Raw genomic sequence first — 25,764 nt, forward strand, 5'->3', positions numbered from 1 at the left:
ACTACACTAAGATACCACCTTACACCTGTTTAAATGGCTATAATCACTAAGACTAAAAATAACAAAAGTTGGAGAGGGTGTGGAGAAAAGGGAACCCTCATACACTGCTGGTGGGACTGCAAACTGGTATAGCCACTATGGAAAACAAGATGGAGGTTCCTCAGAAAACTAAAAATAGAAATACCATATCCAGTTATTCCATTACTGGGTATCTACCTAAACAACTTGCAATCAATAATCCAAAGAACATATGCACCCCTGTGTTGATAGCAGCACTATCCACAATAGCCAAGACCTGGAAGCAACCCAAGTGCCCATTGACCAATGATTGGATAAAGATGATGTGGTATATATACAATGGAATACTACTCAGCCATTAAAAGAAGACGGATCCATCCCATTTGCAACAACATGGAAGGACCTGGAGGGAATTATGCTAAGGGAAGTAAGACTGAAAAAGACAAACACCAGATGATTTCACTCACATGTGGAATATAAACAAACACATGGACAAAGAAAACAGTTCAGTGGTTACCAGGGGAAGGGGGGTGAGGGGTGGGCATAGGGGGTGAAGGAGAACACTTACGTGGTGACAGACAAGAAACAATGTACAACTGAAATTTCACAATGATGTCAACTCTTATGAACTCAATAGAAATTATATATATATATAAGATCAGTCTTCAGATATCCAGTCTAGTAGAATGTTGCTTAACTCTTGAATTTGGATATCTTTCATTCCTCAGATTTGGGAAGTTTTTGGCCATTATTTCCTCAAATAAATCTTTTGTCCCTTTCTCTTTCCTTCTGGAAGTTCCATGATGCATATATTGGTCCACTTGCTGATGTCCCATAAGTACCTTAGGCTCTCTTCACTTTTCTTTATTCTTTTTTCTTTTTTCTTCTCTAACTGAGTAATTTCATATGACCTGGTTTCAACTTATTGATTCTTCTGCTTGATCAAGTCTGCTATTGAACCCCTCTGTGAATTTTTCATTTTAGTTATTTGTATTCTTCAGCTCCAGAATTTCTGTTTGGTCCTTTTTTATAGTTTCCATCTCTTTAATATTCTCATTTTGTTTGTGCATCATTTTCCTGATTTCATTTAGCTGTCTATTGGTGTTCTCTTGTAGATCATTGAGCTTCCTTAAAACTATTATTTTCAAGTGTTTGTCAGGTATTTGTTCATAGGTCACCATTTCTTTGGAGTTGGTTTCTGGAGATTTAGTTTGTTTCTTTGATTGCATCGTGTTTCTCTGTTTCTTTGTGTGCCTTTTGATTTTTTTGCTGACTTTTATGCATTTGAAAAATAGCCACCTCTTCCAGTCTTTGTGGGCTGCTTCATACAGGGGAAGACCTTCATCAGTCAGCCCAGTTATAGATTGTGGGCCCTCTGAAAGCTTTTGGGCAGATGTGACTCTCTAGGCTTGTGTATGTGATTTGCCAATTAGAGAGGTTTGCCAGTTTCTTTTTCAGGAGCTCATAATCTCTTGCTCCCTCTAATATCTGTCTGTAGTACTGCAGCTTCTTTGGTGCTGCAGCAGGAAGCCACCCCACTCTCCTTTGTTCTCATTGGCCCCCAGGCATCCAAATTACGTCAGCTCCCATCAGCACCCCAAATCAGGTGAGATAGAAACCAGTCCCAATGGCAGCCCTCCAAAACGCTGGCACATAAGACACACGCTCTGCTCTCCTCCCTCCCTCCCTCCCGAGGATGAAGCTTCGAGTTGGGCACCTACTCCTGATGGTGCTGAGCCACACTAGGCTCTGTCTGGTGCCAGACCATGCCAGTTCCATCAGCAGTTCGGGTCAAGTGAGACAGAAACCAGTCCTTCAGGCAGCTCTCCAAAAAGACGGAACTGTGACTGAATTTTCGTCTCTTTTCTTTCCCCTGCTCCTCACGATGGAGGAGCTGTAAGCAGGGGTGAGCTGTGCTGGCTTGGGGGAGAGGTGGTCGCAGGGAAAATGAAAGGGCTCTTCTGCCTAGTTTCAGGGTGGAAGTTGTTAGCTTTGCCCTTACCCAGGGGACTGCAACTTCTTACCTGGCTTCTGAAGTTCTCACAAAGATACTTTGGTCCATGTATTGCTGTTACGACAGTGTCTCTGTCAGGGAAAAAGAGCCGGGACTTTGTATTCCTCCGTCTTGCTGATGTCTCCCTCAGAATGTTGCTTAACTCTTATGACCTGAGTTTCAGTGTCATGATGAAAGATTGTGAAGGAACAATGATGAAAGTTAGCAATGGAAACTTGCGAGAATGTTAAAAAGCAATAAGATGGTCAGACAACACTAAAATCTGAAAAGTCAAGTCAGGACCAGAGAAGACAAAATACAGTATTGTTCATAGGAAACATTTTCTTGAGAGCCTAGCAGAATCATGTTCAGGAAACTTATTGAGAGCCTGCCATTCATACTCAAATATTTAACTACCTTCTACTGTGTGCTGATCACTGGTCTAGGCACCGAAAGGCACTGCCTTTGTGGGACTCATGTTGTAGCTGGAAAACAAATAACTCATACTTTTAATATGAGCTGATCACAATGTAAGGGTGAAAAAGATATGGTCCCTAACCTTAAACAAATTTAGTCCACTGACTATACAGAGGGGTAAGCAAATATCTGCAATACCATGTGACTTAGGCGGTCGTAGAGTAAGCATAATTGTTGAAGATCTGTGAATAAAGGGAGGCTGAAGACAGCTGCATCGAGAAAGAGGTACCTGAGTTGGCCTTGATTAGGGAACTCTCATATTCATAAAAAGTCTATTCCAAAATCCTCAAAAGTCAAAGGAAAGGTATTGGCGCTGGCCCCATGGCCAAGTGGTTAAGTTCGCATGTTCTGCTTTGGTGGCGTGGGGTTCACTGGTTCAGATCCTGAGCGTGGACCTACCACCGCTCATCAAGCCATGCTGTAGCAGTGTCTCACATAGAAGAGCTAGAATGACCTACAACTAAGCTATACACCTATGTACTGGAGCTTTGGGGAGAAAAAAAAAAAGAGGAAGATTGGTAACATGTTAACTCAGGGCCAGTCTTCCTCACCAAAAAAAAAGCATAAAAAAAAAGAAAGGAAAGATGTTGTTAGGAACACAAGGAGCACAGCTGCGTGTGATTACAGTCATTAGACCCAGTGTTAGAAGCTACAGTGGGGCAATGAGAGACAGTTTTACCAAAGACCTTATGTGAACACAAGCAGAAACTAGGGCAGGGTTTTAAAAAATCTTTAAGGGTAATTTTTACCATCCATTATAATTGAATTTCTAATAATCATTCACATTTTTAAGTACAAATGTAACAAATATTGTACATGCCAAGTCCTTCCTCCTCACAACATCCCTGAGGTAGGTGCTATGCCTACCTTCATTTTACAGACGTGAAACAGGTTTGGTCAGCTGTGTAACTTACTCACTTAGCTGGTGAGGGAAAGATGTGGGACTTACCTGCATCTTTCTGACTCCACAGTCTGTTCTTAACCACTGTGACTGTTACGGATACACTTAGCTCCAAGAACGAAAAACCTGAAAAGTGACTAAAGTTTATTTTTCTCACATAAGAAGTCCAGAGGAGTTAGTTTAGGGATTTTGTCTTAAGCCTGTCTTCAAGGAACTAGGTTCCTTTTCTTCCCTATTGTCCTTAGTGTGTGCCTCTGACCTCAGACCAAGTCACAAAATGGCTGCTAGGTCCCAAGGCATCATATCCACGTTCCAGGACCGCCCCCCCCAAAAAAGGAAGGAGCAAAAGCCAAAGGCCTTTCTATCCAAGAAGAAAGGCCTCCTCAGAAACTCCAGCCCACATTTCATTGGCCAACCCTAGCAGCAAAGGAAGCTGGCAATTTGAGAGTTTTGTTTTCAGCCCCTTGACACAAATAATCCACATCAATCTACAAATCAAAATTGGGGTGAATTTATTATGAGTCAGGTCTGAGGACTAGCCTGGGGCCTTCCTCCCCCAAGGAAGGAAGGGCACCAAAGAAGTGGGGTGTACCAAGTGGTTATACACAGTCTTGGAACAAAGAGCATCCATCATATATGGCAGGAATATCCCTTTTACAATTATCGCGAGATGCTTTGCTGGCCCAGCAGGTCAGAGGTCAGTGGTCACAAGGTGGGTGGTCACACGGTGAGCACAGCAGGTCCATAATTAATCCTTAGTTTAGGGAGAGATGCATATTAAAGGAAATGCCGATGTGGGGGGAAGCTACCTCCTTATCTTTAAGGGCATTGTTCTTATCTTTGGGACATTGTAAGCGTTTAAAGCAGATGTACAATGCATGCTCAACAGACCTTTCTGGAAAAACAAGGTCAGGTCAAATTAGTTTCAAACCAAATGGCTTCCTCATATCCTCCAATATAGCCTACTGCTTGTCATTTATTTATCACCCTTACAGTGTAGGAGGCAGGTGAAAGTGAGTTGGGTGGGTGCTGAGTGAAGCCACTTAAACAGCACGTGCACAAACAACCTACACACTCACTCTGCTCAGTTACCTGCCTGAGAAAGTTGGAGTTACGAAGCCTAGTGTAGAGGGCTCACGTGACCCAGTCCTTTCTTTTCCTTCTTGTGTCTCTGTTCTCTTCAGCCAGACTTGGCTTTTTGCTCTTACCCAGCATGTTCTTTCCTTGAAGCCTCCACACTCCCACTGAGGCTCAACCTGCTCCCTGACGCCACCGCCAGTGCAGTCAGGACGCCTGCATTCCGCCACTAAGCGTGTATTAGTGTTAGAAGAGACGGCGCGTCACAAGAGAACCACAACCATACCTTCAACGCGAGAGAACGTGTGCTGCCCTCTCAGCAATCATGTCAAGGGCCAGGAGAGAAGGCTCTAGTATCTTCAGTGACCTGGGCTCCTTCTGTTTCGCGGCTCTGCCGTCTTCCACGTGCGACTTCTGCCTCATTCCATCTTGAACACCGCAGAACAGCACGTAGTAGACACAAACGACAGGGACTGAGAGGGGTCAAAGCCAAGGGAGTGGTTTCCAGTCCTGAGCATGCTGCGGGGGCTTTTTCCGCTTTTCACCGTTTACTCGGAGTTAGCAGTTCGACCTGAGCTCCACTAGACGGCAGCACGTACACACATTGAGTATACCAATGTGCGAATCCTTAAAAACTCAAGGAAACAGAACCAGCAAACTAGGAAGAAACCTGAACTACACATCCCAGCATTCATCATTAAGCGCCTGACTTGTCTGCACGAAGGTCGGTCTCCGTTTGCCGCTCGCGCAGTGACCTGGAGGACGCCATCCACCTGCTGCTACTCTAAAGTAAGATTTCCTGGTATTTTTTCAATGAAACTTTAAATGGACTGGGAAAAGGAGATGTTTAATTTTTAGATGTTGCTTTGCTCTGCACGTTACTTATTTCAGGAAATCTTAGCAGTTAGATCAGGATAAGGATGCATTTGGAAGTCTGGTATCTTAAGTTTTTCAAAATAACCAAAGAAGAGAGGATTTTTCAGTGTTTTAAGTGAACATTTTTCTTCCGGGCTCACGAAGACAGAATTCCTGAAAATGCTCTGTCTCTGATAATGAAAAATTAACACTTTGATTCCAGTGTTTACAGTAAGAAAGCCATCAAGTTTGCTTTTCATATTGGATTTTACCATTTCAGTCTATGTTTGCAACTCATTTTCCCAAAAACTCTGTTTTAGCGTGGCAGTGCAGTTGACCTAACAGTAAACCTTCGGCTCCAAACTCCAGGCCCAGAAAGGCAGGGAGGCCGCCCGGAGCACGGCGCCCAGAGCCGCGGGGCGCACGGTCTCAAGTCACAGCGTTTGATCCGCACGCTCAGGACTGGGGGTGGGTAAAGGTTCCTGGAGTCTCTCATTCCTAAAGTACATACTGAAAATATCTCAACTCTCCCCAAGTTTAAAGTGAGTATGAACCTCTCGTGTAAGAAGGGGGAAAACCAGTGAAAATTTCGTTGCCTCAGAGTGGCTGGGCTTCTTGGTGGCTGGCGAGGGCGGCCGCGGTCGGAGCGCCTCGGGCAGCGGCGAGCTGGTCCCGGAGTCGGGCGCCGGCAGCTCGGGGCAGCGCTGGGAGCAGAGGGAGCGAGCGCCCGGGCAGGGGCGGGGACAGCGGGGCACCCCCTGGAACGCCCGCCGCCTGTCCGCGCGTGGACGCCGCGGGCCCCGGGCGGCCGAGGGCTGGACGGCAGGCGTCCGGGCGACACGAGGCCCGCTGGGCCGGCTGGTGGGAGGCCCGGGTGCGACGCCGGCTGGGACGCGGGAAGGAGCGCGCGGGACCCGGCCGCACCTCGGGCCTTCGCCCCGCGCCCCGCCTCCCCCGGCGCGCCCGCCCCCGCCTGCCTGACGCCCCCCGCCCCGCCCCCCTGGCGCGCCCGCCCCCGCCTGCCTGACACCCCCCCCGCGCGTCCGCCCACGCCTTCCTGACGCCCCCCGCCCCCGCTTGCCTGACGCCTGCCCGCGTGAGCGCCCCCGGCGGGCGGAGCCGCGCGTGGCTGAGGAGGACGGAGTGGGGCTCGGGAGGAAAGGGCTTCGGGGCCCAGGCCGGAGAAGCCGCCTGCGCCTTCTCGGGCGCGGTGTGTGTGCGCGCGTGCTGCTTGAGTGCGTTCGCTCAACGCCCTCCCAGCTCGCTTCCCTGCCTTTCCCATCCTGAGGGGGGAAGACGGCGCCCCCACACGCCGGCCCCCGCGGCTGCTAGGGCTGGCGGGTGAAACGTGGGCCGGGGTTCTGAGCAGGCCTTCCTTCTTGGGTAGAAAGACCTTTGGCTTTTGCTCCTTCCCTTGGTGTTTTTTGACGCGGATGCGGATATGGTGCCTTGGGACATAGCAGCCATGTTGTGACTTGGCGCGAGGTCAGAGGCACACGTTGAGAACAGCAGGATGGGGGAGAGAGCCTGGCTCCTTGAAGACCACCTCATTTGATCATCGTTTGACTCCTCGCCACCCCGACCTCAGCACTAGCCGTTCCGCGCGCCCTGCAGTCGGCACTGATCAGACCTGATGCACGCCACCTTTCCCCCGGTCACAGTGTCTCAGTCCTGCCTGTCAGAAGTGACTGACTGTGGCTGTTAAAGCGTTAACTCCCGCCGGCTTAAGCTTGAGAAGAGGATTGGCAGCGTTATGGGGAGGCCTGCGTTTCGTCTGTCTCTCTCACCTGGACCAGGCCACATCAGTTTCCTCATCTGTAAAATGGGGGTATTGGACATGATTTGATTTTCCGGTTCTTTTGTTCAGTGACTTTCTGAGGCCGATGGTGAAATCTTTCCAAGGGACAAGGAAAAACCACAGATGAGAGCCAGCCCTGATGGCTTAGTGGTTAAAGTTTGGTGCACTCCACTTCAGCCTCCTGGTTCAATGTTAGCTTAGGGCGAATCTTCCCCTGCAAAAATAAGAATATAAATAAACAAACTAGAAATGATTGATGGTGCAAACCCAACGGAAGTTTACAGGACAGAAAGCAGGAAGGACATGCCCAGTGGCATAGCAGTGCGTGCGGGCACAGCGGGGAGGATGGGGACGGGAGGACTCCACCCCTTCTGGATCAGCATTGGGTTCTCAAAAAACCGAAAGGTGGGTCAAGTCCAATGTCTGTCTCTTACTGAGTATCAGTTGAGTGGGCTGTGCCAAATGGTTTTGATGTACAAAGCTAGGTATCTAGAGTGGGCGCTCTTGGAGAATTCTCATGGTGGGAATATTTGTGCTGAGGTGCCATCTTCAGGTTCTTAAAGGAGTACATTGAACCATTCATTCTAGATGTTACTGCATAGGACCATGTCTACAGTGCATGCCATTAAATACACGTGTCTGTAGATTAAACCGCAGGTTCCGTTATGGGTCGACTTGATGGGAAGGTCATCGTCCTGACAGCTGCTGCTCAGGGGATCGGCCGGGCCACTGCCATAGTAAGTTACTATCTCTGTTTGCTTCCTGCCTTTGGAGGTGTTGAATCACGTGGACAGATCCCATGGCTGTTTAATTCTGCTCTACTACTTTTTTTTATTGGCTTTTGTGCTTCTGTTGTCTTAAGTTACAAAAATAAAAGTTGCTACTCCTGATCCCAGGCGGATGAAGCAAGGCTTACCTCACATATTTATTATGTGACGTCTCATAACTTTTGACTCTGAGAACTTATTTCTTTGCCTCAGTTTCTCTGCACTGTAATAAATTTATTACAGGGGGCCTAAAGGAGTGCATAGCCCTCTGAAATCACGTCAGTTCAGACATAGGACTCCAGAGTTCTAAGACTATCAGGTTACCGTTACCTTTACCTTGTAATTTATAGCAGCTTCTTGCACATTATATTCCTCACCTGAGCTAATAATGCAGCTTAACTGTAACGGTAGGATATAGTTTGATATTTGTGAAAACACTAGTATACTCTTAGGAGGAAAAGTGTTGAAATAACCCATTTTTCTCATTATTTGGGGTTTAGTCACCTGCTCAGAAATGGAATAAAGGCTGTCAAATCACAGAATAGTAGTATTTTGAGAGGTGTTAATAACAGAATCCTAGTTTTTTAAAAACACTATTGTATTTGATGTTACTAAAAGGGACAAAGTCAGATGACAAGCACAATGTATGTCATGTTGTACTAATTAATGATAAAAATAACAAAGGGAAGGGCGAAGCGAGACTAGATAGTTTGAAATTCCACCCATGTATAAGGAAAACAATGAAAATAAGATAAAGGGAGAAAAGGCTAAAGGATTTTCTATTCATGAGAGCAGCTTAACCAAGTAAACAAAGGATTCATTTGTGTGTTGTCTTCCAGGCTTTTGCAAGAGAAGGTGCCCAAGTCATAGCCACAGATATCAATGAGTCCAAACTTCAAGAACTGGAAAAGTACCCGGGTAAGCAACTCAGCAGCTTGAACTTGGGATTCAGAGTCCATAAGGTATTATAAAAAACAGTACTCGTCTGCTGAAAGAAAATTACTTGGCTGGTCAGCTCCACCGGCCATCTTCTTAGAGCCTGATTCTTTGATATCAAATCTATATTCTGTGAACCTACAGACAAAAATCTGTATACTTAAATATATAAAAGTTGTATACTTAAAATTTTTTTTATCCAGCATGTTGAAGGATTCAGTACCTAATTACAAAGTTGTATGTGAAATTTAACAGTTGTTGCGTTAACTTTTAATGACAACTTTCACTTCTGTGCCCTACTCAGCACAGTGCTGTCCAGTAGGAAAATGATGTGAACCACGTGTGTGATTTAAATTTCCTGTGGCTACATTTAAAAAGTAAAAAGAAACAGATGAAAATTAATTTTAGTAATGTATTTTATTTAACTAAATATATCTAAAATACCATTTTAACATACTCAATATAAAAAAAATTTATGGAATATTTTACATTCTTTTTTCATACTAAATCTTTTAAATTCACGTGTGTTGTACACTTACAGCGCATTTCAGTTCTGACTAGCTGCATTTCAAGTGCTTAGTAGCCACATGTGCCTGGTGGCTACCATATTGGAGACAGCTCAGCCCTAAAGCCACATATGATCAGAAACCCTAAGAGATCATGCAAATTATTTCGCTGTGTATCACCCCTTACTGCACCACACTGAACTCAACTCCAGCATCAAAGGACTTCAACTAGAGTTCCTCTGAAAGAAATCAGAACAGATAGCTCATTTGAAAGTTAATTCTTCCAGCAAAATAGAACAGGTTATATAATCAAATGCAAATTAGCACATTGAATTCATGAACGGAATTAGACTATGCTATTTTAATTATTGGATTGTTTATTTATTATTGGAAAATTATTTAATTTTAATAATAGGGAATTTTAACTCCAAGTCAGAAAAACGCTGTTGTACTGAAAAAGTATTGAAAAAGTACTAAGGGAAGAAAGTCCTCCCAAAACTTTCTCCCCTTTCTCTCCTTTTCTATGTTTATAATCTTTTCTTTCTATATCTATAAAAGAATAATAAACCATATTTTTTTTAAAAACATTAAAATAGTGACTTTCTTTTATTAGAGAATGTTTGGGGTTTTTTAGTAACTATTACAGTGTGTCTCTGAGATCCAATGCTGGATCTCTCATGTCTAGCTTTCAAGTGTTTCATCCCTTCTCCTGGCCCCTCATTTCTTCTCCTTGCAATTTAGTGCAGAAATAAGTGATTATACCCTTGACTGACAAAGTTGTTTCCAATAAATAATGGAATTGACATGAAGGTAAAGTGCACAAATGGAAACAGTCTCCTGTCTCACTGCCCTGCCCTTCCCTACCCCTCACTCAGATAGGATTCAGTGTTCCTGGGGCAGTGACTCGCCTCTGGGGAAAGAGCAAGCCTGCGCTCTGTTATTACTGCTGGCTCACTGAGAAGCATCTAATATAGATCATTCATACTTCACTGTAAAGTCTTTTCTCAGAAAAGGCCTTTAGTATTCAATTTAGAGAGTGAAGAGAAAGGGAGGGAAAGAGAGGTGTGTTATTGGGAGTTCAGGATGGGGAGGATTTTAAGATTTTTATTAATGAGATTCTTAAGATTCTTAAGACCCTACCAATGGTCAACAATCCTATGAAGGCAAAATGGACAGATACTGTAATCTTTGTACTTCAAAGCAGCTACATCTACAAGACTAAACATTTTTTATGGGTATAAGTAAATAGTTTCCCTTGTTTTATGTTTCAGGTATTCAGACTCGAGTCCTGGATGTCACAAAAAAAAAAACAAATTGATGAGTTTGCCAATGAAATTGAGAGAGTTGACATTCTCTTTAATGTTGCTGGGTAATTCATAACTTTTTAATTTCATTCTCCTCACAGAAAGTTTTCTATGTCTTTTATTAAAAGAAATTTGATAATATGGCCAAATTATTCTTTGTGAACCCTAATATATTCCTTAGGAAATAAAGCTGGATTTTGGACAGAATTTTTGTTACAAGTAAGATTCAGCAAGTAAAACAGCCATAGAAGTTGACATGTGCTTGGGGCCTAAAGGCACTTAAGGATACTCAAGACAACTGCTACCAATCCAACGCTGTTGATCTACCTAAGGCTGGGGACAGGCTCACACCAGTGGACTTGTCACTGATGTTCCACTAAGACTTATAAAATAAAATTAAAAACTGTTTTCCAGGAGTGTCTTTAAGGCAAAGTATATCTGCCAAAAACTGAGTACTCAGTTTATTGAAATGCGAATGTTCCCCATTTGTTGGCACAACATTCTGGCAAGTTCTTTCTACCTCCCAAGCGCAGCATTTCTTATTAGGACAATTAATCCCAGCAAAAGAAGTTTCACTCTGTTGCTTTATATACAGCACAAAGAGAATGGCTTAATTGAACTTGATAGAGTAGTACCAAACTTGCTGAACCATGCTTGAAGGATGAGAGACTGGAGCTGGAGCAGCCCCATGTGGAGCAGCTAGTGCTTGTGCTCACTCTCCCTTTTCAGGCATGACAGTAGAGATGAGGACAGTTGAGGCTTACGCAGGACTAAGTAGATAGAGTCTGATGTTCCACTTTTCTTGTGTGGTGTTAACGTTTATACTGTGGCATTGATAGAAAAATCCTAGAGCCTTCTTATGTATTTTTATGATTCTTCCTAATCATGTTTCAGTATGAAAAAAGTCTGTCTATTCATAGTTTATCATGTGTTACAATGTATGGAAATTAAAGCAACAATTTATGATTATCTATTTTATAAATAATCTGCTCATCTTTCATAGAAGAATATATTCAGAACCATGAAAAAATCAACTAGCAAAATTATTTTTTGAGCATCTATTAAATTTTCAGCAAAGTAAGGGATATAGAAATATAGCATGTGGTTCTTGCTGTCATTTGATTGAACTGGAAGTACAGTGGTACATGGGAATCACAACTGACAATATTTTATAAGTAATTACATAATTTTGGTCCAGGGGACAGTGAAATCAATTAGGACCCCATTGTTATAAAGCTTCCTTGAGGAAATGTGACTTGGAAAATAGCAAAGGCTATTTTGAGGGTTTTCTTTTGTTCTGCTTTGTTTACTCAGTATGTCAGAACTGTACAGTAGCGATATTACTTTGCTGCCCTGAGATGGTGAGATACTTGTTTTCCCTGCAACTTTGATTTCCCTTGAGAATGATAAGTTCTTGCCACCTGAGGGCACTGCTGCTCTTGAAATCAGAGTCCACTGGGGCAAGTGTCCTCAGTTGTTTGTAATGGCGTTGATATTTCCTGTGCATTTGGTATAGAGCTTCTTATGTTTGGGGGCTCCAGACACTTGCCGCCTTCTTTTAAAAGAAGGATCTTGTTTTCAAATAACAAATTTTTTACCTTAAGTTGTTGAGACACTTACTTACCTAATGTACCAAGTGATACTATGTTTGAATTGTTAAAAGTCTTGGTTAGGGAAGGGACAATGGTCTAAGTCAATAAATGAAAATAAAAATGAAAAGGAAGTGGAATAGAAATCGTTTTTAATGATAACTTTTCCCCATTGTTTAATTACTCTTCCAGTTTTGTTCATCATGGAACCATCCTGGACTGTGAGGAGAAAGACTGGGACTTCTCAATGAATCTTAACGTCCGCAGCATGTACCTGATGATCAAGGCCTTTCTTCCTAAAGTAAGGTGACCACCACCAGGATGACCACCACGTTAGTCTCCAGGTCTCCATCCTGGGCATCCAGAAAGAATCCTCACATGTGCTGAAGAGTAATGGTAGTTAACGTAATGACTAACATGTAGTGAACATAAATACCAAGGCATTTAGTATAAATTAATTCGTCTGACCTTCCAGTTCATCCATTCAAAGAATATTTATTAAGCACTTTCTACATGCCAGGCTCCATTCTAGGTGCAGAAGACAAATCAGAGAACTAAACAAAGTCCCTTCTGTCAGGGAACTTCCATTTTGGAGAGGTGAGACAGGATAATATGTAATCAAATAAACATATAACATGTGAGGTAGTTATAAGTACTATGAAGAGAAAAAAAGCTCAGTTATTAGAGAGGTCCCAGAGGGCCTCACTGATAAGGTGAGATTTTCATAGAGGCCGAATGGAGCAACGGAGCTAACCATTCAGGTGTTTGGGGAGAAGCTTCCAGGGAGAGGGACAGCAGGAGGCCTGTGGGACCAGAACAATCCGATGAGGTAGGTACTACTTTGTCCCATTCACTGTACAGAGAAAGAAACTAGGAGGTTAAGTAACTTGCCCAAATCACATAACTAGCAAGTGGTTAGAGCTAAGATTAGGCACACGCTCTCAGGATGGATGTACCCCACTGCTTTTCTGTACCTTGAGTACCCTCCTTACTCTCCTGTCTTTAGCTGAGCCACTGAAGTTCCAGAGAGGTGAGAGACAGCATGTGCTGAAGAGAGAGTATTCCTCCTGAGTCTGCCACCCTTGAATTCTCCAGCCTTCACACAGCTCATCAATGTTTTTCATTTTGTTATACAAATAAGCTTTAAGTACCTTTTGATACAAAGCACCACACCAGGTGCTCTAGGGGAGACAGGTGTAAATATGAAAAATGTTGACTTCAAATGAGCTTGTAAGCCAGCAGTAGCAGACAGCACGGGCTCAGACAATGGACGGGTTGACTGTGTACAGAACCAGCTCAGTTCAAGGTTGTAAATTAAATCCTAGTGAAATGCAGAAGAGCCATTCTTTCCATCCATCCCTGCTGGATGAGATGACTGGAGTACTGAATGCTGCCCTGTGCGGGACAGGAGAAGAGCTTTTTAATGGCGCAGCAGGACTGATACTTTGCTCTGAACATTCAACCTAACGTCAAGAAGGATGCAGATGAATGCTAAAAGGAAAGTTAGAGAAATTGACTTAGTAACAAAGGAATTTGTTTTTAATCTATTTGTTTAGTGCCTAGAAGGGATCTTTGGGTGGGCCCACAGATTGTTGAACTAGCAAATTTTTTAAAAATATAAATTGCCTTTTTTACCTATCTGGAGGTGATGAAAATCTGTTATTTGGAACTTGGATGCATTTTTTGAAGGCTGGTCCTTAACACAGGATTTGGGGAGAAGCAGAGGCTGTGGTAAAAGGGGAGAGCGTCCGTCACAGCTGGTGAGACGTGTGAGACTCATTTGTAAAATGAGCTTGTTCGTGTCTGCAGTGCTTCACGAGTATCAGTGAGGAACGTAGGTGTGAGGCACAGTGGAGCTGAAATTTACACTTGTAAGTGTTAACTTTTAAAATATCGAACAATAACTTGCAAATTAGTGAGTTTGCCTGTGATTTAAAGCACCTCAACAATAATCCATATGAAACAATGACACTCGTTTGTAAAAAACGAAAAGAAAAAAATCCCCCAAAATATTAACCAGTGGGATGGGGAATCAAAAGGAGTCAGTGCCACTTGTTAAGGTGACCCTAACCAACCTGACCCCAAGGTCAGACTCTGGTGTCAAAAAACCTTCGGCACAGCCTGAGCTCTGCCCCTAATTCGCCAGGTGCCCTAGGAGATGGTACTTAGGCTCTCTCAGCATGTGTTTCTTCTATTTATTTATTTACTTTTTTTTTTTTCTAAGATTTTATTTTTACTTTTTCTCCTCAAAGCCCCCCGGTACATAGTTGTGTACTTTTAGTTGTGGGTCCTTCTAGTTGTGGCATGTGGGATGCCACCTCAGAGTGACTTGATGAGCAGTGCCATGTCCACACCCAGGATTCAAACCAGCAAAAGCCTGGGCCACCGAAGCGGAATGCGCAAACTTAACCACTCAACCGCAGGGCCAGCCCCATGTTTCTTCTGTTTAAAATGAGGGTGATAGATTACACAATCCCTTCCAGCAGTAATTGTCTAGGATCCTCTTGTGTTCGTTAACCATGACACACATATACCCAGTTAGAACTTTCCAGAGGAAGCCAGGATTTGGAGTCCAAGCAGATCTGCAAGGTCAGGTGGTCAAAATATAGGAACACTTGTAGGAAATTTCTGTTCATGGATAGACATTCCAAGACTGAAAGATCGGTCAAAAGGCAGAGGACAAATTGAAGATTCTGTAAGAGGTCAGTGCAGAATCCAAGGTCCACTAGAAAAGAAGATCCATTACGACAAGGATCTGGGGAGGGCTTGGATGTTTGGGGATTTTTCCTCCTTTGCTGTATTGTAGAAGAGTCCCTAGCACACGGAAGTGCTTAGCAAATGTTGGTTGAATGAGTAAGTGAATCTAGGTTATCAGTCCAGGTTGGGGTCAGGCATGGAATCACTGAAGACCCAAGGAGCCAAGGTCTGCCAAGTTTAGGAGCTGAGTTCTGGTTGATGGGGACAGAAGAGCTGAGTCAGAGTGGGACTGACTAGATACAGCTAGAGGAGATCTTTAGAGACCTTTGTAGCCCTGCCTGAGCTTCTGGAAGATCAGTCCTATGTGGCCTTACTATGTACAGACACTCCACTTTATGGGCCACAGAGGGCTGCTGCTTGGCAGGCAGAGGGAGCATCACACGGGACAGCAGGTTCTGAGCTGGGGGTAGGAAGGCAGCATGGAGGGAGGCAAGGACTTTGGGCTGGAGAATCAGCAGACAGGCCCAGCCGAATGTATGGTACCAGTGTTGGGGCAGCAGTAGCATCTCTAGGCGCGAAATTCTAGTTTGCCTGAGAGATTATTGCATTTCAGAAGATTGGAGACTGAACTCACTTAATAGCCCATTTTTATATATTAAGTTGGGCTATATGTATTAAAAATGGATTATGTATGTTAATTATATTTCAATAAAACTGGAACAATAAAGTAAAATGGGTTATTTGCTAAAATGGATAAGAAAGAATAATTTTAAGGCTTAGTTTTCAACACCATTCTACTCTACTAATTTTCCTAGTGTTTTTTATGAGGACCCCATTTCATTATGATTCTCTTTATTTTATAGACACACAAGTTGAGTTAAATATATTCTCCCCTCCATCTTCCTTGACTTGGTGGGTCACCTCAGCCTCTCCCAGTGTCCTTCGCTGTCTCCAGCACCATGCCATAGGCTGGTTTCAGACTCTCTGCTTTTAGTATGATTGGTAGCTAAGTATCAAAACGGAAAGTAGGAAGATGACCATAAAGAGATGTATAATCTTGGCAGCCTCATCCCTGATCCATTCGATCATTCACCGTCTCCATTCCTGCCTCTGTCTGAAAGCTACTGGAGAAACTCACCCCAACGGAAGTGACTTTTTTCTCTAGACCCTTTACACTGCCTCTCAAGACTCTGCTCTTTTAGAAACTTCACTTGATTTTCATGATAGAGTATATCCTGGTTTTCCTTCCTCTGTTCTCTAGTTGATATTCTCCCTTTTCCTCCTGGCAGTTATTTGAACTCTTCCCCACTGTCTCGTGGCCACCATCTCCCCTTGTTCTCTATAGTCATCCTCCCAGCCTCTGACTTCCATGAAAAGTTAGTGCCCATTAGGCCCATTCTCTCAACCTCTTGCTTCTTCCTCCAAAACGTTTATGAGTACCCATGCCCTTGCATGTACATAATATTATCTTGAAAACATACGTATATGTTATAATTAATAAAGTGTAAGTTCATTGAAAACAAAACATTTTTTAAGTCATAGCAGCCTGTTTCATTATATATTCTTTTAGGTCTGGGGCAGGGCCCAGTAATCTGCACTTTAAACTAGCACCTCAGGAGATCTTAATTCATCAAAACGTATTGACCGCCTACTGTGCCCCTTGTCTAGGAGGACAACACAGCCCCAGACCCTCCTCTCTCAAAGTTCACAATTGAGTGGGGAAATCCTGCAGGACGTATTTTTAGGAAACACTGCCCTTGACAGGAGGCTGCCATCAGTGCATGTGGCCATGGACTGAGCTCTGCCTGCTGTGTCTGCTTTTACCACTCCTTTCCCGAACCACTACTGCAGCTTCCAGTCGTCTCCAGCATAGGCTGCCAGAGGAACCTGTAATCCCCGGATCTAGACATACCGCTCCTCCTCTGCACTAAGGCCTGCCTTATCTTCAGGGGAAATCCCAAATTCCTAAATTTAGTCCCTGTTGGCCTCTAAGGCCTCTTTCCTCCCAGGGCCTGCCTTCCAGCCAGACCCATCCCTTCCCCCCAGTTCCATAATAGAACCTTTATACCTATGGTTCTCATTCCTTAAAACACGCTTCTCTTTTGTTTTTCTGACTGTTACTCCACAAAAATGGGGTTATCCTACCCAATGCACGTAGAAAAAAAACAATTAATTACAGCATCAGATTTGGGGAAAGAAAAAAGCTTTATTGCTAGCTTGATCTGCAAAGAGACAGGAGGCGTATTCTCTCAGATCTGTCTCCCTGATCAAGGACTTGGGGCAAAATTTATGGGATGAAGGGCAGGGTGGTCTGAAGGGTGGAGACGGATACTTGGAGGTGAGAAATGAGGTGAGTGATGATCTGTGCAAGTGCAGTCAGCTCCATGGCTCTTCATAGGACGCATATTCACAGAATGGTGATGTTGGCATGATCTGAGGGTGGAGTTTTCAGCCCTTTGATGTCAAAAAGATTACTTAACAGGCATTTGCGCAGGCCCACTTGATGGAATGGTGGTCTTACCTGGCCTGAACTGGACAAGGGGGGACTCTCAGTTCCTGAAAACCCACTCTTATTACTCTGTTGGTAAGACGGGGTCAGTTGAACTGGTCCTGGAGGGCCCACGGTTACACTAATACTCTAGTTTTCAAAAACCGACCCACATATTTCCTCCTAGGAGCCCTCCTCTGAGTGTCCAACAGTGGATTGGCCCCTTCCTACCACCCACCACCTGTTCTCTGTGAAGGCCCATGCTGTCTCTGGATGCTGATTATGTCAGCCGCCCAGTCAGACTGGCAGCTCTCCATAGGCAGGGACTGTGTCACTTATCTTTGAATCTCCTGGACCTACACAATACCCAGCCACTGTAGGTATTCATCAAATAATGTGTTCACTGGAGTAAGAGTTTTCTAACATCAGGAACACAGTAAATATGAACATTCATTTGCACTGGCTTAGAGTTCATCCTCGGTCTTGCTGATACTCTTGTGACAGGGGAGGTGGTAGTCCCCCTGGGAGATGTTCTTGCCAGTGAGAGTGTACTCTGCCATCAGTTCCCAGCAGTGATGAGGAGGTTGTTAAGACTGCTTAATAGTACTTCATGTTAACAGCTAATAAGATGGTTCTGCAAACCCAGAGTAAATGCAGATCTTTTAAAGAGGTAGTATTTTTAGCCTGCAGAGTGGCATTTTTTTTTTTATTATTTGTTTTATTTTGGCAGATGCTCACAAATCTGGCAATATTATCAACATGTCCTCTGTGGCTTCCAGCATCAAAGGTAAGTCTGTTTTCCTCTGGGGGTTGTGATGAACATACTCATAATCTTCACAAGCTAAGGGTTTTGGAAACAAGCATAGCAGATATGATAAAACTTACCCATAACTTCAAAACTGCTCTTTTAAAATTAGTATTAAGTTCCTTGTCTACCAGTCCTTTCACCTTACATGTGATCCAGTGACATTAAATGAAAGTTTGTTTTTTGTGCTCTCCCGTTTAGTTCTTCTAATGGATATGGCAGTGGAGATCAAAGTGGGAGAAGGAAACATTTATTCATTTGATTAATCAAAAATGTATTGAACACCTACTGTGTGCCCCTGCCCCCAGAGAGTTCACAGTCCAAAACGGGGAGTGGGGAGAGGCTCAGGCAAACACACGTCTTCCACCATGTGATAGTTCCACTAAAGCGGAACACGCGCACTTAACCACTGAGCCACCAGGCTGGCCCCAGCTATTTCATTTTAAACTTGAAAATCCATGTGTGCCAGACTGTGCCCTTATCTCCATCTTGCACTGCAATCCTGGCCCTTCAACTTGACTTCTCGTTTAGGGCCCAGATCAACTGTCTTTGTGAAGCACCCCCCAAAGCCCACAGGCAGAGTTACTTCCCGTATTGTCACAGCACTTCATACAAAGCTCTGTTACAAAAAAAAAACAAAAAAAGAAATAGCCACTGCTGAGAGAACATTCCTTCTCTTTGCGAGGATACACACATTAAGCCTGCATGAGAGAGAAATGCAAAGAAATGCCTAAGCTTCTTGGTCTTTTGTTTTGCTTTGCTTTACCCTAATTTTCTTTTCTTTTCTTTCTTTTTTTTTTTTGAGGAAGATTAGCCCTCAGCTAACATCTGCCGCCAATCCTCCTCTTTTTGCTGAGGAAAGCTGGCCCTGAGCTAACATCCATGTCCATCTTCCTCTACTTTATATGTGGGACACCTGCCACAGCATGGCTTGATAAGCGGTGCTGTGTCCACACCCGGGATCCAAACCGGCGAACCCCAGGCTGCCAAAGCAGAACGTGCAAACTTAACCACTGCGCCAGTTTTCTTTTTTTATCTTTTTTATTTTATTGAGGTCATAATAGTTTATAACACTGTGAAGTTTCAGTTGTGCATTATTATTTTTCAGTCACCATATGTTGCCCGCAGCCGCAAAGGGCAAGGAATGACAGGCACCGCCAAGGCTATTTGGTTGTTTCAGCAATCAAAGGTTTTGGATAAAGGGAAACAGAACAAGGAGTGGGCATAAGGGAGAACAACAAATCGGTACTTACAACATCCACACCACAATCAGCTGGGGAAGTCCCAATAGTTTGTACGGCGGGTGGGAGTGCCGATTGTCCGGGTCTGAGGCAAGGTGTCCTTTCCTCAGTGAGACTCCCAATTGTTCTATGCCTGTGACTCCCTTTTACCCTAAGGTTTCTCTGGGTTCTGACTCAGGGTTTTAGACATTTGGATATTTTGAGTTATTTCTTCTTGTTCCCACAGATGGGGTGCTTCTATCTTTTTCGTTCCCATGGATAGGATGTTTCTAAAGTCCTGTCAGGTGCCCGTCAGGGTGGCCAGCCCAGACAAGGAACATGACACAGGACTCATTCTTTGTAACTTGTGCCTTAGAGTCAGGGCCGAAGTGGCCCTGAGCCCAGACACATTCCTTTGTGTAGGGCCCAGGCCCAGTATCCTTGGAAGGTGGGGAGGTCAATGAACTCTGTGCACCTTATAAATGGTGCCCCTTTACCCCTTGTGCCCACACCCTAACCCCCTTCCCCCTGGTAACCACTAAACTGTTTTCTTTGTCCATGTGTTAGTTTTTCTTCCACATATGAGTGAAATCATATGGTGTTTGTCTTTCTCTATCTGGCCTATTTTGCTTAGCATATTACCCTCCAGGTCCATCCATGTTGTGGTGAATGGGACAATTTTGTCTTTTTTATGGCTGAGTAGTATTCCGTTGTATATATACCACATCTTTATCCATTCATCAGTCGGTGGACTCTTGGGTTGCTTCCACATCTTGGCTATTGTGAATAATGCTGCAGTGAACATAGGGGTGCATATATCTTTACACATTCATGTTTTCATGATCTTTGGATAAATACTCAGTAGTGGAATAGGTGGGTGGTATGGTTATTTCTATTTTTAAGTTTCTGAGGAATCTCCATACTGTTTTCCATGGTGGCTACACCAGTTTGCATTCCCACCAGCAGTGGATGAGGCTTCCCTTTTCTCCACATCCTCTGCAACATTTTTTGGTTTTTCTCTTGGTAATTATAGCCATTTTAACAGGTAAAAGGTGATATCTCATTGTATTTTTGATTTGCATTTCCCTAATAATTAGTGATGTTGAACATCTTTTCATGTGCCTGTTGGCCATCTATATATCTTCTTTGGAAAAATGTCTGTTCGTGTCCTCTGCCCATTTTTGGATCAGCTTGTTTGTTGTTGAGATGTATGAGTTCTTTGTCTATTTTGGAAATTAACACCTTGTTGGATTTATGATTTGCAAATATTTTCTCTCAGTTGGTGGGTTGTCTTTTTGTTTTGTTCCTGGTTTCCTTTGCCTTGCAGAAGCTCTTTAGTCCAATGAAGTCCCATTTGTTTATTTTTTTCTTTTGTTTCCCTTGTCCAAGTAAAAATGGTATTCGAAAAGATACTGCTAAGACTGATATCCAAGAGTGTACTGCTTATATTTTCTTCTGGGAGTTTTATGGTTTCACATCTTAGCTTCAAGTCTTTAATCTGTTTTGAGTTAATTTTTGTGTGTGGCAAAAGATAATGGTCTAACTTCATTCTTTTGCATATTTCTGTCCAGTTTTCCCAGCACCATTTATTGAAGAGACTTTCCGTTCTCCATTGTATGTTCTTGCCTCCTTTGTCGAAGATTAACTGTCCGTAGATGTGTGGGTTTATTTCTGGGCTTTCAGTGCTGTTCCATTGATCTGTGTGCTTGTTCTTGTACCAGTACCATGTTGTTTTGATTACTACAGCTTTGTAGTATATTTTGAAGTCAGGGATTGTGATGTGTCCAGCTTCATTCTTTTTTCTCAAGATTGTTTTGGCTATTCGGGGCCTTTTGTTGCCCCATGTAAATTTTAGGATTCTTTGTTCTATTTCCACATCATTGGGATTCTGATTGGGATTGCATTGAATCTGTAGGTTGCTTTAGGTAGTATGCAAGTTTTAACTATGTTTATTCTTCCAGTCCATGAGCCTGGAATATCTTTCCATTTCTTTATGTCATCATCAATTTCTTTCATTTAACGTCTTAAAGTTTTCATTGTGTAAGTCTTTCACCTCCTTGGTTAAATTTATTCCTAGATATTTTATTCTTTTTGTTGGGATTGTATATGGGATTGTATTCTTAAGTTCTCTTTCTGTTAGTTTGTTATTAGAGTATAGAAATGCAACTGACTTTTGTAAGCTGACTTTGTACCCTGCAACTTTGCTGTAGTTGTTGCTTGTTTCTAATAGTTTTCCTATGGATTCTTTAGGGTTTTATATATATAAAATCATATCATCTGAAAACAGCAAGAGTTTGACTTCTTCCTTGCCAATTTGGATTCCTTTTCTTTCTTTCTCTTGCCTAATTGCTCTGGCCAAAACCTCCAGGACTACGTGGAATAAGAGTGGTGAGAGTGGGCACCATTGTCTCGTTCCTGTTCTCAGAGGAATGTCTTTCAGTTTTTCCCCATTGAGTATGATGTTGGCTGTGGGTTTGTCATATATGGCCTTTATTATGTTGAGGTACTTTCCTTCACTACCCATTTTATTGAGAGTTTTTATCATAAATGGATGTTGGCTCTAGTTAAATGCTTTCTCTGCATCTCTTGAGATGATCATGTGGTTTTTATTCCTCATTTTGTTAATGTGTATCATATTGATTGATTTGCAGGTGTTGAACCATCCCTGCATCCCTGGAATAAATCCCACTTGATCATGTTGTATTATCCTTTTAATGTGATGCTGTATTTGGTTTACCAATGTTTTGTTGAGGATTCTTCGTCTATGTTCATCAGCAATATTGGCCTGTAATTTTCCTTCTTTGTGTTGTCTTTGTCTGGCTTTGGGATCAGGGTGATATTGGCCTCATAAAATGTGTTAGGAAGTATTTCATCATCTTCAATTTTTTGGAATAGTTTGAGAAGGATAGGTATTAAATCTTCTTTGAGTGTTTGGTAGAATTCTCCAGAGAAGCCATCTGGTCCTGGACTTTTATTTTTTGGAAGACTTTTGATTACTGTTTCAATCTCTTTACTTGTGATTGGTATATTCAGATTCTCTGTTTCTTCTTGGTTCAGTTTGGGAGGTTGTATGAGTCTAAGAATTTATCCATTTCTTCCAGATTGTCCAATTTGTTGGCATATGGTTTTTCATAGTATTCTCTTATAATTCTTTGTATTTCTGTGGTATCCATTGTAATTTCTCCTCTTTCACTTCTAATTTTATTTGAGCCTTCTCTCTTTTTTTTTAAATTAGTGAGTCTGGCCAAGGGTTTGTCAATTTTGTTTTTCTTCTCAAAGAACTAGGTCTTAGTTTCATTGATCCTGTCTACTGTTTTTTTGGTTTCAATTCATTTATTTCTGCTCTAATTTTTATTATTTCCCTCCTTTTGCTGACTTTGGGCCTTTTTTGTTCTTCTTTTTCTAATTCTGTTAGGCGTAATTTGATTGCTTATTTGAGATTTTTCTTATTGGTTAAGGTGGGCCTATATTGCCATGAATTTCCCTCTCAGGACCACTTTTGCTGCATTCCATGTGAGTTGGTATCGTGTATTTTCATTTTTATTTGTCTCCAGTTGTTTTTTGATTTCTCCTTTAATTTCTTCAATGATCCATTGGTTGCTCAGTAGGTTGTTGTTTAGTCTCTGCATGTTTATCTCTTTCCCAGCTTTTTTCTTGTAGTTGATTTCTAGTTTTATAGTATTATGGTTGGAAAAGATGCTTGATATGATTTCGATCTTCTTAAATTTATTGAGGCTTGCCTTATTTCCCAACATGTGGTCCTTCTTTGAGAATGTTCCACGTGCACCTGAGAAGAATGTGTATTCTGCTGGCTTTTGGGTGGAGTGTTCTATATATATCTATTAAGTCTGTCTGGTCTGTAATTCATTTAGTTCCACTATTTCCTTGTTGAGCTTCTCTCTGGATGGTCTATCCATTGATGAAAGTGGGGTGTTAACATCACCTGCTATTACTGTGTTGCTGTTAATGTCTCCTTTTAGGTCAGTTAATAGGTGCTTTATGTACTTTGGTGCTCCTGGGTTACATACACATATGTGTTAAATCCTTTTGGTGGAGTGTCCCTTTTGTTGTTATATACTGCCCTTCTTTGTCTCCCATTGCCTTTTTTTTTTTTTTTGGGTGAGGAAGATTGGCCCTGAGCTAATGTCCATGCCAGTCTTCCTCTTTTGTATATGGGATGCCACCACATCATGGCTTGATGGGCAATGTGTAGGTCCACGCCCAAGATCTGAACCCATGAACCCTAGGCCTCCAAATCAGAGCACGTGAACTTAACCACTACATTACCAGGCTGGCCCCATCTCATTGTCTTTTTTATCTTGAAGTCTACTTTGTCTGCTGTAAATATGGCAACACCTGCTTTCTTTTGTTTGCCATTGGTTTGGAGTATTGTCTTCCATCCTTTTACTCTAAGCTTGTTTGTCTTTAGAACTGAGACGTGTTTCCTGGAGGCAGCATATTGTTGGGTCTTGTTTTCTAATTCATCCAGCTATTCTATGTCTTTTGATTGGGGAATTTAATCCATTTGCATTTAGAGTGATTACTGATATATGAGGGCTTAATGCTGCCATTTTATCACTTGTTTCCCAGTTGTTCTGTATTTCCCTTTTTCTTATCCCGTGTATTTCAGACGGATGATTCAGTTTGGTGGCTCTCTATGATGGTTTTCTCAGTTTTCTGCTTATTTATCATTTGTGTCTCAGTTGTGATTTTTTTAGTGGTTAACCTGCACTTTGTGTACAAGATCTCATAGATGAGATAGTCCATTTCTGATAGACTCTTATCTCTTTTGACTAAGCAGTTTCCATCCCTTTCCCCTTCGCCTTCTGCATTATTGTTGTCACAACTTGTTCCATTTTGTATTGTGAGTTTGTGGTTAAAATGATGAGACTATATTTATTCTTGATATTTTCCTTCCCTTCATCTTTAATGTTATGCTAATCTGTTCTGATAAAGAGTTGCAGTTTTCTGATTTTGTCTGCCTGTTTATCTCCTTGCTGAAGGCTGTGTAAACCCTTTCTTCTTCTTTTCAGGTATGAAGGCCTTCTTGATCAAATCTTGTAGGGGGCCTTGTGGCAATGAACTCCCTGAGCTTTTGTTTATCTGGGAAAGATTTTATTTCTCCATGATATCTGAAGGATATGTTTGCTGGATAGAGTATTCTTGGCTTAGAGTTTTTGTCTTTCAGAATTTTTAATATATCATTCCAGTCTCTCCTAGCCTGTAAGGTTTCTGCTGAGAAATCCAATTAAAGCCTGGTGGGGTTTCCTTTGTAGGTGATTTTCTTCTGCTTTACTGTCCTTAGTATTTTTTCCGTGCCATTAAGTTTTGCCAGTTTTACTAATCCATGCCTTGGAGAAAGTCTTTTTACATTGATGCAATTAGGAGTTCTCTTAGCTTCTTTTACTTCTAATTCCAGCTCTTTCCCCAGGGTTGGGAAGTTTTCAGCTATTATTTCTTTGAACAAGTTTTGTGCTCCATTCTCCTTCTCTTCTCCCTCTGGAATACCTGTATTTCTGTTCACTAAATTGCTAATTTTATCCTCCGTAATATCAGCTCTGTCATTCAAGGTCTCCAAATTTTTCTTTATCTCATTTATTGTGTTTTCATCTCCAACATTTCTGATCGTTTTTTTCTTTATAGTTTCAATCTCTTTTGTGAAGAATTCTCTCCGTTCATTAATTTTGTTCCTGATTTCATTGAACGGTCTTTCTGAGTTCTCATAACTTATTGAGTTTTTTATGATGGCCATTTTGAATTCTCTGTCATTTAGATTGTAGACTTCTGTGCCTTCAGGATTGCTTTCTGAGTATTTGTCTTTTTCCTTCTGGTCAGGAGTATTAATATACTTCATACCATTCAATGGGGTGGATTTGTGCATTTGCATACTGATAGTATCTGGTCATACATTCCACCTGCCACCACTGGAGAGGGGGCAGCACCTGTGTAATCTGAGCCCACCGTGATCCCTGTCAGCCCTGCTTGTCCGAGCCTGGGCCACTTGTTGGGACTGCAGAGGCCCTGTGGGCTCTCCCACCAGACAAGAAAGCAATTATGCAGGAGCTCAGGGCTGCTGCCTGCTCCCACAGTCCCACTGAGTTGCAGTCCACCCCTTGGGGCCGCAGTGGTACTATGGGCATTCAAGGCAGCTGGGAATTTGTTTGCCTGGGTGCACAGCTCCACTGCCATCTGCTCCTAGGTCACACCAGCCATTAGTGCTTTGTGGGCAGGGCCTCCCCACTGGGTCTGAGCCTAGCCATTCCCTGGGACTGCAGTGGCTCTGGGCTCTCCCACCAGATGAGAAAGCGATCATGCGGGGGCTCAGGGCTGCCA

At 42.7% G+C, this 25,764-nt stretch overlaps 1 protein-coding gene and 1 pseudogene across 3 annotated transcripts in view; one reads left to right on the forward strand and one right to left on the reverse strand.

Moving 5' to 3' along the window:
• Positions 1–7,331, reverse strand: part of LOC139042833 (collagen alpha-2(I) chain-like) — a 51,580-nt gene extending 44,249 nt beyond the window's left edge. The window contains exons 1-3 of one of the 3 annotated variants that reach the window (XR_011499984.1): positions 4,753–4,937; positions 3,438–3,515; positions 905–2,184 (exon numbers count right to left, since the gene is read on the reverse strand). Coding sequence is in view for 1 of the 3 variants with exons in the window: in XM_070503382.1 (XP_070359483.1) it covers positions 5,638–6,603 (966 nt within the window). In the remaining 2 variants the exon portion in view is untranslated. Of the gene's footprint in view, positions 1–904; positions 2,185–3,437; positions 3,516–4,752 lie in introns of those variants that run through there. The other 2 variants (XM_070503382.1, XR_011499982.1) reach the window with 2 other exon arrangements.
• LOC123284041 (sodium/hydrogen exchanger 9B2-like) overlaps positions 5,160–25,764 on the forward strand; it is an 85,466-nt pseudogene continuing 64,861 nt past the window's right edge.

Source organism: Equus asinus, unplaced genomic scaffold (genome assembly GCF_041296235.1).
Source record: "Equus asinus isolate D_3611 breed Donkey unplaced genomic scaffold, EquAss-T2T_v2 contig_1, whole genome shotgun sequence".
Lineage (NCBI taxonomy): Eukaryota > Metazoa > Chordata > Mammalia > Perissodactyla > Equidae > Equus > Equus asinus.